We start from the raw sequence: 18,618 nt of genomic DNA, 5'->3' as shown, positions 1-18,618 counted from the left end.
TTTACTTGCCCAGAAAAACAAGTGTATGCCAACTTTCCCCAAATGTAAAAGACTCAGAGTGTCTAAAAAATCTTTAGTGAAAGCCAAGTAACATTATAACATAGAGTTTACTGTAATTAAAATACCTCATGGCTTTGCTCATGGCCTATAATAGCGTCTTGTGAATCTAGTTATAAGGACATTTTATAGTGGGGGTTTAGTATAATCAACTTTGCTCTGTATTTATAGGAGAGTTATCTCTTTTTTTTTTTTAAAGGAAAGAAATGTGCTGAAGTTTTATGTCTCCAGAAGTGGCAACAGATCTTGCTGGTCTACAAGTACTAATACATCAGAATCTAATCACAAAATTCTAATCCCCCTGTGGCATTTCTCATTTGTGCTGGGATATGAGTTAGTCTTTTCCCCTTTTGGGCTTTGTTTCAGTAAGATTCTATGGGGAAATTTAGCTATTGTCAGGAGTATATGTCTAAAACTTAGTGATAACGGGAAATACAAGAGAGTACTCATAATGAGTAGAGGAAGGAGGGAAGAGGAGTACTTGTAAATGTGGGCAGGACCAATGAACATTTTATAGCCCCAATTAGAATGTCTGCAACCTAATGACTTTTAATACTATTAGGTTTCATTAACATATAGAAGGGACTCAGCAACTTTGTCTCTATTTGTCCCTTCAAGATGAAGTGCAGGCTGAATTGGTACTTCTTGTCTCTCTTTGCACAGGAAAATGATGGACTCCGGACAGATTGATTTTTACCAACATGACAAGGTTTGCTCCAATACCTGCAGAAGCACCAAATTTGATCTTCTGATCAGCAGTGCAAGAGCTCCAGTGCCAGGACAGCAGACAAGTGTGGTGCAGACACCCACTTCGGCCGATGGTAGGGGGTAGGAAACCACCTGAAAACCCACTGTGTTTTTCAGTAGCACTTTTCCCCTCATTTCTTCTTTGTGTTTCTTTTTTCAATTCTCGAGAGCGTTAATGTAAGGTATGGTAATCTTGGGTGGGAGTCCATGCTTTAGAAAGAACTCTCTTTGTTTTCTCCCAAATGATTCCTATTGGCCAGACCTCCTTCCTTGTTTCTTTATTACAGTGCATGGTAAACGTTAGAAAGGTGATCCAAATAATGCTTATTTAACAGTCTCACTTTGGTGCCACTTGACATATCTTTGAAATCAGATTGTTTTAAAAATCCTTTGCTCTTCTAGTGGCAAGGCAAGCGGGTGGATTAGAACGGAGAACGGGTTTTCAGCTGTTGAACTGAGATGTATCAGAGACAGTGTGTCATTGGCTGGGCTGGACTCTGGAGACTGCTGTAAGGATCAAAGAGCTCTGTCTGTAAGGAATTCAGATAAGCAAGCTGAGGCTTCTTCACAAATGAGATAGGATGGGCACACACTTAACTTCAGTATTGTTGAGCTTGGGACAAGGGCTCTCTAGGAAAGATATAGCCGTATGAGGTTATTATTAAGGATTTAGTTCAGCTGGAGACTTAGCACAGCTAAAATTCCTAGATAGAATATGTCTAAACTACTTCCAGGAGACTTATAAATATGCCTGACAGAGACACAAGAACGCTAAAGGATGTAAGGGAAGTATTGTGCTTTAAAAATGACTTATCAAGGTTTCTTTTGGTCAGTCCTAATGTTCTGTGAGTAACCTCTGGGTGAGTAGAAGCCAAATTTCTTGGAACCTAAGTTCCTTTCAGGAAAGTGTACAATATCTAGCAGTTTGAATATTTGGTGGTGTGACACTTTCACTTGAAAAGTGAAAAATGCTGTGAAATTATCTACTTCCTTTTCATTTTGCCGAAACTTCTTTACTTGATCATCCATATTGATATTACTTGTCTGCTTGATTATTGATATCCTTCAATGCGGAGAGTCCACACTTGTCTATATTTCTGTCTGGATCAGTTTGATTTTTCTCAATTCTCTTTGTTTAAAACCTTAATATAAAATTGATAGCAGTAGTTTTTTCCTCTGTGAATCTGCTATTCATGGATCTCTTATCTGATTTATTTTGGTCTCATTTCTCTTGCTTTCTTTTACATAGCCTGATAAATAAATTACAGCAACTTCATGAATTCTAGATGGTTAGTATCAAACATGCTTGTAGTAGGGCTCTTGACTATAATTTTCTTTTAAATTATTTCAAGTCCTCCTCATCCTCACCAAGTCTGGGGCCTGCAGCCTGGCAATCGTGCCCACCTTCTGTCTCTTTCGAAAACATAACTGCTCAGAAAGCAGATTGCTCTTTTGTGATTTTGTAAGTTATCTTTCACTTTCTTTTTTTATTTATTTATTTATTTTTATTTATTTATTTTTTTTTGCGGTATGCAGGCCTCTCACTGTTGTGGCCTCTCCCGTTGCGGAGCACAGGCTCCGGATGCGCAGGCTCAGCGGCCATGGCTCACGGGCCCAGCCGCTCCGCGGCATGTGGGATCTTCCCAGACTGGGGCACGAACCCGCGTTCCCTGCATCAGCAGGCGGACTCTCAACCACTGCGCCACCAGGGAAGCCCCTATCTTTCACTTTCTATTCAGAGTAAGAAGAAAGCATTTTCTTTTTTGCAAGGCAGGTTTTATTTAGGAAATCCAATATTCATCCTGGATTACCTAGGATTCTAGTTTTTAAATATAGGGACATGCAGGCAAAAGGTTAGAAAGTTAAATAACAGGATCTCTTTGGCTGTCTGAGATAGAAGATAGTTGTGACTTTTTCATAAAATTCACGGGCCTTCCCTCTAATGGACTGCTTTTAGGTAGCATCACACAGATTGCCATCTCAGAAGAGAGCATGGAAGAGGCAGGGCTGGAATGGAACTCGGCTCTCACTGCTGCTGTCAGCATGGCCACAGAGGAGGGCATGAAGAAAGACTCAGAGGAAATTTCAGGTACTTTCTATGGGGCTCAGATTTCTTGTAAGGTTTTGTGACTCTTATCACCATTACGATTATGGACACAGAAGGCCTCTTCATTACTTGTGCTGGTTTTTCTTATGCATATTAATACTAATTACAGCTGCAAACACCTTATTTTAATCCAAGCAATAGCCCTGTAAAGTCAGATTTTATGAAGCAATTGAGACTCAGAAAGGGTCAGCACCCTGCCTAAGACCAGTCACACAACTAATAATTCAGCTGTTTAACTGAATTCATCTGTTTAACTCTGAAGTCCATGCTTTTTATCCTGTCACACTGACTCCAACTTTGGCCCATTTGTTAGAGAAACCAAGCTGCAAGATGTTAGAAGAAAAAATTAGGTAGCAGGTGGTGTAGAGGATGGTGATTAATGATGATTCACTTAGAGGGGACAGGAGAAGCTTCACATCATCCTTCATTCATTAATTTATTTAACAAATATTTATTGCTGCCTGTTTTTAGCTGGTACTGTTGCTAGATCTAGATAGATGAAAAGACATAGCTTCTGCCCCCAGGGAGCTTATAACCCCACCTATTCAACTGTTTTATTGTTTTTTGGGTTTTTTTTTAAAATATTTATTTATTTTGGCTGCGCCGGGTCTTAGTTGCGGCACGTGGGATCTTCGTTGCAGCATGTGGACTTCTTAGTTGCAGCATGTGAACTCTTAGTTGCGGCATGTATGCGGGATCTAGTTCCCCGACCAGGATTAAACCCAAACCCCCCTGCATTGGGAGCGTGGAGTCTTAGCCACTGGACCACCAGGGAAGTCCCTTTATTTTGGTTTTTTAAGTATAGGATTAGAGGGAGTATATCTTTAACTTAATTTAATTTCTTTATTACTTAACATTTAAAATATTATGTATAATTTAATTTTAAATTAAATTATTTAAATAAATGCTTTAGTATTTATTAAATATTTAATTTAATATTTTTATTGGTGGAAGATACCTGTTCCCTGTAGCCAGAGGCATGACAAATTGAGGCAATTATCACAAGTCCCTATTTTGCTGCAGAGTTCAAATAATTAGATACCAACTCAGGGAGGCAGCTAGTGTTCCAAAGGCTTTTTTTCTTTTCCCAGAAATAGCCCAATAAGAAATCATTTTGAGGGGGGTTCCTTGGTTGCCTAGTGGTTAGGATTCTGGGCTTTCACTGTTGTGGCCCGTTTTCAATCTCTGGTCAGGGAACTGAGATCCTACAAGCTGCGCAGCACGGAAAAAAAAAATCATTTTGAATCAAAATAATTTTGAATTTAACATTGAAGAGATATGCTTAAGTATATGTAGTGTCCCTTGTTTACCCTCTGTCTTATCCCTCTTTTGCCAGAGGACACTTTGATGTTCTGGAAAGGAATAGCTGATGTAGGACTGATGGAAGAGGTTGTCTGCAATATACAGAAGGAAATAGAGGAGCTACTCAGGGGAGTTCAGCAGCGGCTTATCCAGGCTCCCTTCCAGGTCACAGGTAAACACACTAATCCCAACAATAGCGGTCATTGTAGGCAGATCATGTTAGCCTCATGAAACACTGAGGTATAGGTATTATTATCCTCATTTTACAGAATAGGAAACTAAGGCTCATAAAAAGTTACTATCCAAAGTTCGTAACTAGGGCTTTTTATTTTGAATTGTAAAATTTTTTTTTTTTATTGAGGTATAGTTGATTTACAATATTGTGTTAGTTTCAGGTGTACAGCGAAGTGATTCAGTTATATGTGTGTGTGTGTGTGTGTGTGTGTGTGTGTGTGTGTGTTTTTAAATTTATTTTTATTTAATTTATTTTATTTTTGGCTGTGTTGGGTCTTCGTTGCTGCACGCGGGCATTCTCTAGTTGCGGCGAGTGGGGCTACTCTTTGTTGTGGTGCGCGGACTTCTCATTGTGGTGGCTTCTCTTGTTGCGGAGCATAGGCTCTAGGCGTGTGGGCTTCAGTAGTTGTGGCACGTGGGCTTCAGTAGTTTTGGCTCATGGGCTCTAGAGCGCAGGCTCAGCAGTCGTGGCACACGGGCTTAGTTGCTCCGCAGCATGTGGGATCTTCCCGGACCAGGTCTTGAACCCGTGTCCCCTGCAATTTCAGGCGGATTCTTAACTACTGTGCCACCAGGGAAGCTCCTATGTGTATTTTTTCAAATTATTTTCCATTATAGGTTATTAGAAGATATTGAATATAGTTCCCTGTGCTATACAGTAGATCCTTGTTGCTTATGTATTTTATACATAGTAGTGTGTATCTGTTAATCCCATACTCCTAATTTATCCCTTCCTCACTTCCCCTTTGGTAACCATAAGTTTTTTTTCTATGTCTGTGAGTCTGTTTCTGTTTTGTAAATAAATTCATTTGTATTATTTTTTGCTTCCACATGTAAGTGTAATTTGTCTTTCTCTTACTTAGTATGTTATTCTCTAGGTCCATCCACCTTGCTGCAAATGGCAATATTTCATTCTGTTTTTATAGCTAAGTAATATTCCTTTGGATATGTATACCACATCTTCTCTGTCCATTCATCTGATTGATGGACACTTAGGTTGCTTCCATGTCTTGGTTACTGTAAATTGTAAATTGCTGCTATGAACACTGGAGTGCGTGTATCTTTTCAAGTTAGAGTTTTCATCTTTTCTGGATATATGCCCAGGAGTGGGATTACTGGATCATATATGGTAGCTCTATTTTTAGCATAACTAGGTTTTGAACTCAGGTCTCGCATTGCTTTTTCCACAGGTAATTTTTGCCTTGTAAATGGTGCCAGAAAGCAATCTCTCGCTCTCTCTCTGTCTCGATATAGATACAAAGTAGATATATAGAGTCTGAAAATTGGAGAAATCCACCTGGTTTTAGACAGTTCTCATATTCTGTTAGTTTAAAGCCTCCAGAACGATTGTCTGCATTCCAGGCAGAGGGAACAAAGATCTTGAAGTTACAATGAACCTGGTGGGTTCAAAGAATTAGAGAAGCACTGACGTGGCTCCAGTGGACTAAGTAATGGAGAGAGTGGTAGGTGATGAGGTTGCACAGGAGCAGAGGGGACAGTTTAAATAAGCTTTGGTCAGAACTTTGGGTTTTATTTTAAGGTGATGGTAAGCCATCATAGTGATTTTGAGCAGGGGAGTAAAGTGATCAGATATATTTATATATTTTTAATATAGTTTTTAAATTTTTATATCTTTTTTTTTTTTTTTTTTTTGTGGTACGTGGGCCTCTCACTGTTGTGGCCTCTCCCGTTGCGGAGCACAGGCTCCGGACGTGCAGGCTCAGCGGCCATGGCTCATGGGCCCAGCCGCTCCGCGGCATGTGGGCTCTTTGGGACTGGGGCACGAACCCGTGTCCCCTGCATCAGCAGGCGGACTCTCAACCACTGCGCCACCAGGGAAGCCCTAATTTTTATATCTTTAATGGAAGCAAACTCATTAATATTTTCAAGATTATTTCTTCACTTGTTTGTAATTGAGTTATCACGTTTGACAATTTCTAATGACCCCATGACAGTCTTAACTAATTTAAAAAATTTTTATTTTATTTATTTATTTATTTTTGGCTGTGTTGGGTCTTCGTTGCTGCACGTGGGGTTTCTCTAGTTTGCGGCGAGCAGGGGCTACTCTTCGTTGCAGTGTGTGGGCTTCTCATTGCGGTGTCTTCTCTTGTTGCGGAGCACAGGCTCTAGGCGCACGGGCTTAGTTGCTCCGCAGCATGTGGGATCTTCCCAGACCAGGAATCGAACCTGTCCCCTGCATTGGCAGACGGATTCTTAACCACTGCACCACCAGGGAAGTCCCTCAGATTTATTTATATTTTTAAAAGATCACTGTGGTTGCTGTGGGGAGAATAGATTATATGGGGCAAGAGTAGAAACAAGAAGACCAGTTGGGAAACTCTTGAAGGAATTAGTCCAGGCAAGAGATGATGGTAGCGTGGATTAGAGTGGGTAGTGGTAGACCTGGGAAGAAGGGATCATATTGGGCTTATATTTTGAATGTGGAACTGACAAGTCTTGCTGATGGATTGGATGTAGGGTGAAAAAGAAAGAAATCCAGGATGACTCATATATTTTTGGTCTGAGCTGTGAGCGGTGGTAAAATTTCCTGAGATGAAGACCACTGGGAGAAGAAATCAGAATTGGTTTTTGACTTGTTTAGTTGAGATGCTTATGAGGGCTTCAAATGGAGAAGTCATTTGGCTCAACAGAAGTATTAATCTGTAATGCAGGAAAGAGGTCTGGGCTGGAGATCTACATGTGGAAATTCTTAGCATGTCCATGATATTCAAAACCATGGAACTGGATGAGACAACTGTAGAAGAGAGTTGTAGGTGGAAAAGTGGTCTGAGTTAAGGAAGTAATGACCAGTTACTGACAGCTCTTTCAAGAAGTTTTGTTTAAAGGGGAACAGAGGGACTTCCCCTGGAGGTCCAGTGGTTAGGGCTCCGTGCTTCCACTGCAGGGGGCACGGGTTCAATCCCTGGTCAGAGAACTAAGATCTTACATGCCGCGTGGTGCAGCCCCCCCCCCCAAAAAATAATAATAATAAAGGGGAACAGAGATAATACTATTAATAATATTGCATGTCATTTCCCATGTTTGGCACTTAAAATATGATGTTTCTAATCTTCATATCTATCTTGCAGAGTAAGTATTATTAGTCGCATTTGTTTCAGATGAGAAAACTAAGGACGGAAATGACTTACCCAAGGTCACACAGATAGGCAACATCAAAACCAAGGTTCAAACTTAGCTCTGTCTAGTAGAATGACCATATTTTCTAAGACAAGTCAGAACCTATAACCAGATGCAAGATTTTTTTCCTTATTTTTGTATTTATTTATATGGAAACATGTATAAAGATATAACAATTAAATAATAATTAGTTACACATGTGATAAATCTTTGTTAAAATATTTTGAAAATGCTATTAGTATTCTAATTTCTGGATTGGTTTTTTTTTTTTTCCCTATTTTTTTTTTTTTTTTTTTGCTGTACATGGGCCTTTCACTGTTGTGGCCTCTCCCGTTGTGGAGCACAGGCTCTGGACGCACAGGCTCAGCGGCCATGGCTCACGGGCCCAGCCGCTCCGCAGCATGTGGGATCTTCCCGGACCGGGGCACGAACCCATGTCCCCTGCATCGGCAGGCGGACTCACAGCCACTGCACCACCAGGGAAGCCCGGGATTGTTTTATATTTATAAGCAGCACAATAGGGAGTTGGTGGAACATTTCTGTTTTAACTGGACAGACATGTCTTTTGTTTTAAATAGATGCTGCTGTTCTCAACAATGTAGCACATACATTTGGCCTAATGGACACAGTCAAGAAGGTTTTAGACAACAGAAGGAACCAAGTAGAGCAGGGAGAAGAGCAGTTTCTCTATACTCTGACAGGTATGTGTAACTTCTCTCTTTTCTTAGGTGATATTATACTAATATCCTTGAGTCTTGCCATTCCTTTGTTGACTTCTGTTGGGACTGGATTGGCTTGCTTCTTCTTTCTTTCCTTCCTTCCTCCCTTCCTCTGTCCTTTCTTCCTTCTCTCTCTGTCTCTCTTTCTGTCTCTCTCTCTCTCTTTCTTTCTTTCAACTCACATAGTATCAGATTTGGCTTTTTCTTTGTACATAGTCCTAGGTGAGGTGGAGTGGTGGGAAGCAGAGGAAGCACAAAGGAAAAGAAAAGAAAGCCAGCAACATGATCCTCCTTCTATATCTTTGGAGGATTAAGATGTCTGCTAGATCGCTCCATTAGTCCAGTAATATAAGTGGCAGAAGAAAAAAATTGGCCTTTGTCTTTTTTACATTATTAATACTGAGTCTTTTGATATACATTTAGCACTTTCATTATTTCTGGTAATCAGAAATTATGAGCACATGGATAATTTAACTCTTTTTAATAAGTACTTTGTGCTGGTCTCCAAGCTAGGTTTTAGAAATAAAATGTTGAATAAGGTAGCCTCAGTCTCTTGAGGGCTTTCAAGGAACTGAAGGGAAAGCAGACTTAGAAATAAGTGCAAAAAGTAGTCAGTTTTGTAACAGAGGCATATAGCAGGTATAGTGGTGGAACAAAGGGAGTTATCATTTTTACCCAGAAAAGAATCAAGAGAAGCTTTTGGAGGAGGTAAGGCAGTGAAAGATGCAAAACAAGTTGGAGGTATGGATTATCAGTCTTAAATGACATAGAATATATTATAATAGTCGGTCATGAAGACGAGAGGCAAGAAAGATCATTTGGTAAGAGAAGAACAATTTAGGTTGTTTTAAACTTATTTTTATGCCCAGTTTATATTTTAAATTCGGTTTACCAGGTGTTCTCAGAGATGCCCTTTTTCATTTGATCTTTCTAGGAATATTATAGGCTGTTTCCTTATTTTACAGATAACCCAGTAGAGGCACAGAGAGGATAAATGATTTGCCTGGGACCACATCACTCCTTGACAGTGAAGCCCAGAGTAGAACTCTGTCTTCTTATTTATAGTCCAATGCTGTCTTCCACCTTGAAACTTTACACCATCTGAAAAATGGTTTTTGTTAGAAATGTAGGCTTCTGGCCCCTTGTCCATATCATTTTAGTTATAACCACAGTGTACATAAAGTTGTGTTTTCTGCTTTTTTCACTGTGACACACTAATATTTTTCCAAGTTGCTACACAGTATTTTACCTAGACATTCTTTTAAGGATGAATTTAGATTTTCTTCAGTAGCTTATTTTGTTGCAGTGAACTTGTATGAATATAACTTTTCTTCTTATGTTCTCGTAAACTACTTCACAATATCAATACCATTTAAGCTTGAGGTTAAATGGTATTGATAATTTGTTTATGGAGTCTTGTGACCTATTGTCAAATTTTCAAGAAGATTATACCAATTTACATCACAAGTTTGAGCTCACCAACAATGGGCATTGTTTTTTACAATACACCCTGATTTAACTTTTTAAAAATTATAGATTTGGTATCTTGTTTAGGTTCACATTTCTTTGATTACTACTAAAGTTGGAAAAAATGCATTATCTTATAACCGTAAAAGGCAATGTTTTAAAGTTTTTGAATGTGTTCTTTATCACTCCCTACTCCTTTTATTCCAAACAAGGAGTTGGCTTGCTCTGGGTGTTCCACAGTGAGCAAGGTGCTCTACAGGTGTGACTGGTTATTTATTGGATGCTTATCAGGTGCTAAGCAATAGAGAAGTTCTGGTGTAGAACCAGACTCACCAGTGGTCATCAAGGTTGGATTGGACCCTTGGGAGAGGGATAGTGATAGATGTATTGGGGTGGAAAAGCCACCAAGTTGACGCTCTGTAACATGCTCTGTAACCGTAAGGAAGTCGCTTTATCTCTCTGGATCTATGTCAAAATGAATGTGTTAGAACTCTTAAGACCTCCTTCAGTTCTGTAATTCTTAGGGACTTCCTCTATAACTTTCTGTAGACTTCTCTGGGGGCTAATGGTAGACTAAAGCCATCTGGGTCACCAGCAAGTGATCCTGCCTTGAAGGACAGTTTGGGAATCACTGCTTTTCAGAGTGGCCATTGTAGCTCCTTTGTGGGTCCATGGCAGTTGCAAAGGGATTATGCAGATATTATTTTCATCTGTAGAGCCAGGCAGGGCATATATAAGCTGGTAGACCAACTGGAGACTTCTTTGGTTTGCATTTTGGTGACAGGTAACAAAATGCCACAGGAGCTTCTAGAGTTGAGCTATAGTAGGATCACAGCACGAAAAGATTCTGAATTATTGACCTGTCTATAATCACACAATGACATGTAGTAACTGGAGGAATTTTAAAGACCATCCAGTCTAGTTTCTTCTTGAAAACAATGAAATGACTTGCCTGAGGCTACATAGTAGCAAAACCAGGGCAAGACCCCAGGTCTCCTCACTCCCAGTTTACTGTTCCCAAGATTATACTTCTCTCCACACAAAGTCTGTCTTTTTTCCATAGACTTGGAACGCCAGTTGGAAGAGCAGAAGAAGCAAGCTCAGGATCACAGGCTGAAATCCCAGACGGTTCAAAATGTGGTATTGATGCCTGTGAGCACTCCTAAGCCTCCCAAAAGGCCCCGGCTCCAGCGGCCAGCCTCTACCACCGTCCTGAGCCCTTCTCCTCCTGTCCAGCAGCCTCAGTTCACAGTCATCTCACCCATCACCATCACCCCCGTGGGTCAGTCATTTTCCATGGGCAATATTCCAGTGGCCACCCTCAGCCAGGGCTCCAGTCCTGTGACTGTCCACGCACTTCCTTCTGGCCCTCAGCTCTTCCGTTATGCCACAGTGGTCTCATCTGCCAAGAGCAGCTCACCAGACACAGTGACCATCCACCCTTCATCTAGCCTGGCGCTGCTAAGCTCCACCGCCATGCAGGATGGGAGTACCCTGGGCAACATGACCACCATGGTGAGCCCTGTGGAGTTGGTGGCCATGGAGTCTGGCCTGACCTCAGCCATCCAGGCTGTTGAAAGCACCTCAGAGGATGGGCAGACCATCATTGAGATTGACCCAGCCCCAGACCCAGAGGCTGAGGATACTGAGGGCAAAGCAGTCATTTTGGAGACAGAACTGAGGACTGAGGAGAAAGTCGTGGCTGAGATGGAAGAACACCAGCATCAAGTTCACAATGTGGAGATTGTGGTCTTAGAGGATTAACTGGGGGTCTCGGGGCCAGGAGATATGTTTTGGTTTGGAATTTTAATTATTTGTTTATTTTTATCATTGTCCCACTCATTTCCACATAGGATCCTTTTTTTTAAAAAACAAAACCTTGTTGTTGTAACTGAACAGGTTGGGTCCCTTCCACCCCCTCATTGAAAAATGGACAAAACAAGCTGCCCTTCCGAAAGTTGAGAGTAGGTCACTCAATGTCCTAATCCTCTTACACCAAGAAAGTGATTTCTTTTGGGGGAGGCATCAAGATAACCAGAAACCCTATCCAGAAAGCCCTTTCCAGGCTAGTCTGTCTGTGTATGCATGTGGTTTTATTCTCATAAAGGTGCATTGACCAAACCAGGGAACACAAATCTGACCCTGGACGGCAACCCACTCACACGTGGATGCAGAAGGATACTTTACTTTGTATCCTGGAAGGGGCCCTCAGAGGCCAATGCAAAAGTCTGAAACAAAAGTAAGTTGCACTCTGCTTGGAGGGGAAGGTAGCATACCAGCAGCGGCTTAAAAAGGGAAGTGCTTTGGCCAGGATGGGGCAAGGAAATTATCTTACTTCCAGAAGTGCAACTGATGCCTCTTAATATCTCTGAGGGTTACTACCATGGCTGCCATTTTGAGGCAAGGCCAGTGTTAAGAAGAAGGGTACATTTCCACCGAGCAAGTGGCGTCAGAGGCCTGTGGCTTGGCAGAAATAGAAATCCAGAGACGTCACAGCTGTGCTTTGGGGTTCAGGTTCACCTTGCCCCCCACTTTGTCAAAACACTTACCCTCCTAGTCCATTCATTTGCAAACTGTGTGATGTGGTGTAAATTGCTCTGGTTCTTGGACTGTGGCTGTTCTCGGGGTGGGGCTCCAAGGCCATCATTTTTATTGCATGACTCCAGGAGCAGGAGAGTTCCTCTTCCAGACCAGCTGCCCTTTTTTTGTGGGGCCCTTTTTTGGCTTTGGAACCAAAAGCAGCCATTCATTTGGTGCTTCCTCTGTTCTACCCTCTGTTCCTCAGTGGTTAATGGCATCTGTCTCCTGGATCCCACGCTCTTCAGATTTTTGGCTGATTCAGAGAACAGTGACAGGTGCCTGCCTGCCTTCATCCCCTTTTAGATTCATATATACCATTCATACCACAGATGTTTCTGTGAGATATTGAGCTCATAAAAAAACCTTAGGTTTGGCAACACCCCACCCTATCCCGAGGCACCGACTAGATGTCTCCTCCTGAGCGAGCTGGACTCCCTGGGAAAGAAGCATTGTCTGCAACATTATATTATAGGAAATGTACCAGGAATGTAATAATAATATCTTTTGGGGGGCTATTTTGTTTTCTTCTTTTTTTTTTAATGTTTTTGTATATTTAGAGATGGGCCCATTTTCCATGCTGTGATTCCTTCTCTTTGACCATCTTCAGTGTCTGGGGCAAGAGTGGAGTCTGTTTTTTGTTTCTTTGATTGCATTGTTTACTGCTCTAGGAAAAATATAGGGAAACTGCAGACAATTTAAAAGAAAAATAGGTCAAAAAAGAAAGCATACACTTTAGGAGTGGGAGAGTTTTTTTTTTTTAATTAAATACAAAACTTTAACCTGTAGTTTCCTTTTTTTTTTTGAAGGCACCCACCTGAAGCTATGTTTCTTCCAACAGATGTTGGAAACCCTGTTGTTAAGCAAGTGAAAACTGCATCCTGCCATCCCTCAGATAGCTGTGTATAGCTGGAGAAGCCCTCTAACTTGAAAGGGTCAATCTTAAAAGCCTTATGGGTGAGATTTCTGAACCCCATACAGTTGTGGTTTTCAGCTTTAAAATTGGGGTTTTATTTTTCTTTTCAAAATATCTAATAGACATAGCAATCAGTTTAGAACAAACCTTTGGCCCTTTATATATCTTTAGTGAAGGAAGTGGCTTTTATTTCTTGCTTCTTTAGGTTGTCTGTTGGTACATAAACAAAAACAAAATTTCTGCCTAAGCCTAAAACTACTACTTGAACCTAGAAAGGCACATGTCATCTCTATTGCGGTTTTTAGGGACACTTTTATCTTTCCCAGAGACAAGAGGCTCAAATCAGGACAGAGGAGGAGCCCTGGAGAACACCTACCCACTAGCTCAGGTTCCTTTCTTTCCTCCATCAGAGCTGTTGGTAGTGTTTTAAAGTAGTGTGAGCGTCATGCTTCCAAAGTCAAGAGATCACCTCCTAAAGACAGAGCCTGTTTACTTTCACTACCTGAATATTCCAGCTGGTGGAAATACATGAGCTTTGTTGTTTTCCTGGTCTTCCAGTAGCCTGTCATTATTGCTAGATGCTATGCACCCATTCTTGAGTGTGGGTTTCCTCACAACCCTGGTCTACATCTCAGACAGGGTGAGGCACATGCAAGACACTGGTATACACACAAGCAGTTACAATGAATCATTCCTCAGGCTGAGTTGGCAGTAGCCATCTAATCTTTCTGTTCATTCATTAAATAAACATTTTTAAGTACCATCTATGTGCCAGGCTTTGTGCTAGGCACTGGCAGTACAGAGATGAAGGCTCAGTCCATGCACTCAAGGGATTCATTCTCCAGAGGTTGTCTGGAGTTAAGAACTATATTTCAATATAATAATTGGTTTCCTTTGTAATGCTATGTATTTTATTTCATGCGTTGATGAACATTGTTCCGAGAGTTGGTCCGTAGGTTTCAGAAGGCTACCAAAGTTACAAAATGGTTAAGCCTTTCTCTAGTGAGATACTGAAATCATCATATTGGGGTAAGTGCAGTGGTAGAGCTATTGGCTGGGAGAAGAGAGAACAAGGGGTCAAGCATCTAACCCAGCTTGGAGGCAGGGGTCAGCAAATATTGGAGTACTTCCTGGAGAAGATGTATACCTAACCTGATTTAGGAGAGACCATTTTTGGCTACTTGTTTTGCATTCCATTTTCAAGTAGTTGGACTTATTTATACAAGAGGGGAAAAAAATCCTAAGTCTCTTGTTGCTTCTGTCTCCAGAGCTAGGCAGAGTCAGCAGCTCAGGCAGTCTCTTCTGAGAGCAACGCACTGGTGAAAGCCCAGTCATGTGTCAGTTTCTCTGAGCTTCCATCAGATGAATCCAGGGCAGGTAAATGCCCCAAACCTTCCTGTCATTTGGTTTCCACAAAGGCCTCAGAGTCAACTCTTGCCTTGGCCATGTCCCTGTCTGACCCCCGCTTTCCTGTTCTCTTCCCCTTTTCAATTTCCAGGTTCCATCCCTGCCCCCCTCCCCAAATTAAAACAAAACAAAAACTCCCTGGCGTTCTGAAGTAAAAAAGGGACAATAGATTTGAATATTTAAGATTTAAAGCTACTTCATGTGAAGTTTCTTTCATGCTTCTGTCCATTTTTGGGAAGGAGGACCAGAGTTAATCCAAATACCTTGGAAATTAATATTCAGTTTAGGTGGCCTGAGACACCATTTAGTGGTGGCATTTTAATCCATTTCATGAAAGCATTAAAGGTAAGTCTGTATGGTGGGGAGTACTGGTAACACTTGATGATAAAGATAGTAAAATCAAGCATGAAATATGGAACTACTAGTTCATCGAGTTATAATTGGTCCACCACTATCAAGGCGGTAGCAAGGACAAAGAAAAGGTTGAATTCTCAAAAGACGCACGAGTTTGTGATTCACTTTGGGTAATACTCCTGAGGAAATAGTCCTCTCTGAGACAAAAATTCAGATTCTAGGCTAGCCCCTGCATTTTCAGTCAACTTAACCTAGTACAATTGATCACAGATCCCTCACACCTTGGATGCCTCGTCCCTGGGATATTCTTGTGTAGTCTGTAATGTACTACAATGACAACCAAGGTGGTTGCCCTAAACAAGGGATCAGTTCTGCTAGATTGGAACTCTCTGCCCCTGGAATTTCTCTTCTTAGCCTTTGTTCAGTCATTTCTAGGTTTCCTTCCCAATCCAGGAACACCTTTCTTAGTCCTGAGCTATGCAATTTCACTTCCCCTAGAAGGTTCTACTTTCCTTGAACATCCTTATCGTACTCCTGCCTCTCTAGCCCTTGCTTTGGGGAACCAAATGTGACTTAGTTCCCAAATTCTGCCATGTTAGTAACTGCCTTTCTGCTATGTCAGTAACTCAACTCTTGAGACAATCGCTTCTTCCCAAGAAACCCCCAAGACCCAAACCTCAGCATACATCCATAGACTGCAGTCTTCACTGCCTAGAACAACCTTCTTCATCCATCACCTGAATTGAAGCACCTTTGAGATGTGCTTGTAAGTTCCCCAGAACACACAGATTGTAAAACCTATCTTTTACACCTGATTGATTCTCTACCTATGGTCCATGGCCCAGGCTAAGACATGCCTGTTTCCTGGATAAATTATTTCAGCCCAGTATGATTCCTACTACCTCTTCTGTTGTCTTATGAGCCTCCCAACCTGAAGACTCCTGGTGCTCTCTCAACCTAAAGTAGGCCACATCCTACTTTGAAATTGCCTCTGGGTTCTCCTCCTGTATCTATAGTTTCCAATTCTGTACCTTTACTAGTATTGGGCTTATAATATGGTATATATGGGTTGATTTCTCTAGTTTGAGAACAAGAGCGGACATTAGTAGTGGATCACATATAAAGGAATATGTGAGGCTGGGTAATGACCCAGAAGGAAAGATGGTTCCTCATTGGGCTTTGTAGGAGCTTCTGTAAGAGGGGGTGTGGGGAATGTTACCTGCATTTCAAAGTATAAGGGTTTTTTAATTAATTAATTAATTTAGGCTGTGCTGGGTCTTTGATGCGGCACATGGGCTTCTCTAGTTGTGGTACGTGGGATCTTAGTTCTCCGACCAGGGGTCGAACCCGGGCCCCCTGCATTGGGAGCACGTCGTCTTAACCACTGGACCACCAGGGAAGTCCCCTCAAAGTATAAGTTTTTTTAAAAAAAAACTTCTCTGCTGTTTTCTCTAAAGAAATCTACGTATTGTAGAGCAAATTGGAAGCCCACAGCTCTGATTCAGCCTTAAGATTTACTTTGGCCCACATTTTAGTTTTATTTTAACTTTTTATTGAAGTATAAATGCATACAGGAAAGTGCACAAATCACTGTACAATTTGATAAACTGAACATACCCATGAAATCAGCTTTCAGATCAAGGGAAAAAAAAAAGTCACCAGCACCTCACCCAGACAGGGTAACCTCTATCTAGCTCTCTAACATCATATCTTAGTTTTACCTATTTTGAACTCTTTAGGGACTGGCTTTTTTCCTCTCAACATTATGTTGTAAGATTCACCCATAATGTTGTGTGAAGTGTAGTTGATTGCTTCCCATTGCTGTGTAGAGACTGTTATTATTTACTATGCCACAGCTGGGTAGCTTACAGTTTGGGGCTATTATAAATAATGCCTCTGAACATTTTTTTTTTTGGGGGGCCACACCGTGCAGCTTGCAGGATCTTAGTTCCCCGACCAGGGGTTGAACCTGGGCCCTTGGCAGTGAAAACAACAAACCCTAACCACTGGACCGCCAGGGAATGCCCACCTCTGAACATTCTTGTACGTGTCTTTTTTTTTTTTTTTGCGGTACGTGGGCCTCTCACTGCTGTGGCCTCTCCCGTTGCGGAGCACAGGCTCCGGACAAGCAGGCTCAGCGGCCATGGCCCATGGGCCCAGCCGCTCCGCGGCATGTGGGATCCTCCCAGACTGGGGCACAAACCCGCGTCCCCTGCATCGGCAGGCGGACTCTCAACCACTTGTGCCACCAGGGAAGCCCTCTTGTACTTGTCTTTTGACGAACATATATATGCATTATGCCTACGACAGTTCACATGAAAAATTCAAGATAAAGTTTTTCTTAAAACAACAACAACAACAACAAAAAACCCCACAAAGCCCAGAAGATCTGACAACACTGGGTCCACATTTCCTCACAGCAACACCTGACTGGAACTGAGGCCTGTCTTAGGTGGGCCATGGCTTCTTCACGTACTGTCACTCCCTATTACAAACCCAGATCTACTTATTTTTGGTAGCTTATTTTTTTCATTCAATAATCTCAAGCACACTCTTCCCCCCAGATAACTGCAAAGCTTATTACCTCATTTCCTTCAGGTCGCTATCCACATGTTACCTTATCAGAGAGGACCTCCCTGACCACCCACCCTATGAAAAGTGGCAACTTCCTCCTGTACTATGCTTCCTATTTTCCTTTACCCTGCTTTATTTTTCTTTCTTTTACTTATCACCTGACATACATGTATTTTTTTCTCCCCCAAGTAGAATCGAAGCTCCGTGAGAGCAGGGACCATTCTCGTCTCTTAGTCACTGCTGTTTCTACAGTCCCTGGAACAGTGCCTGGCGTGTAGCGGAAACTGGATAGATATTTGATGCATGAATAATAAGAAGAACAATAATAACCAATACTTATTGAAGGGTAACTACCAAGCATTTTTCTAAGCACTTTACATATGTTAATCCATTTGATCCTCAGGACAATCCTATGTGGTGAAGAGCATTATTTACTTCATTTTACAATGAGGAAACTAACACTTATATTCTACTCTAAACAATAGCTACATTTGAAACGTTGTATACGGATCAAATTTATTAAACAGAGTCTTTAAATGTACTAGAGAAGCTTAATACCTAAAAGGAAACTTTCAACAAACCATTTTATTAGGATGATGTTTTGCTGATAACATGTTTAGTCGCTACTTAGGTTGTTTTGTTTACAGTCCAGTTCACCATCTCTCCACAGTACTGCAGAGGGAGTGGTGGAGGGAGGGAACTTCCAGTTACCTGAGAAAGGATTTTAGAACCCAGATCATCTGTCCTGTCCATCAGTCACAGGAAGTACTGATTTATCACTTTGTTAAAAGTGGTCTTGTCTTGTTTGAGATGACATTGATGTCAGGGTCCCTGGTTAGAACTCCTTCATTTGTTCGCTAAGCTCCTACTGTGTAGAGCCCAACCCCATGTGCTTTGTTACACAGGGAACCTATTCCATAGAACATTGATAATATTGTAAAACCTTTGCCCACTGAGCAAAAAGATATTCCACTGCTCCAGGAACAAAAATGGAACCACTATGCCTCAGAAATGCTAAG

General features: G+C 41.5%; 1 protein-coding gene across 11 annotated transcripts in view; it reads left to right on the top strand.

Moving 5' to 3' along the window:
• GMEB1 (glucocorticoid modulatory element binding protein 1) overlaps positions 1-14,164 on the top strand; it is a 31,760-nt gene extending 17,596 nt beyond the window's left edge. For 10 of the 11 annotated variants that reach the window (XM_004266579.4, XM_033422389.2, XM_012531825.2 and 7 more), the window contains 5 exons: positions 721-878; positions 2,762-2,893; positions 4,248-4,385; positions 8,164-8,286; positions 10,835-14,164. In XM_004266579.4, the coding sequence (XP_004266627.1) occupies positions 721-878; positions 2,762-2,893; positions 4,248-4,385; positions 8,164-8,286; positions 10,835-11,535 (1,252 nt within the window). In that variant the 3' untranslated portion in view covers positions 11,536-14,164. The remainder of the gene's footprint in view (positions 1-720; positions 879-2,761; positions 2,894-4,247; positions 4,386-8,163; positions 8,287-10,834) is intronic. The other variant, XM_033422391.2, reaches the window with a different exon arrangement.
• The last annotated feature ends 4,454 nt before the right edge of the window (positions 14,165-18,618 follow it).

Source organism: Orcinus orca, chromosome 1 (genome assembly GCF_937001465.1).
Source record: "Orcinus orca chromosome 1, mOrcOrc1.1, whole genome shotgun sequence".
Classification (NCBI taxonomy): domain Eukaryota; kingdom Metazoa; phylum Chordata; class Mammalia; order Artiodactyla; family Delphinidae; genus Orcinus; species Orcinus orca.
This window is presented reverse-complemented; position numbering and strand designations above follow the sequence as displayed.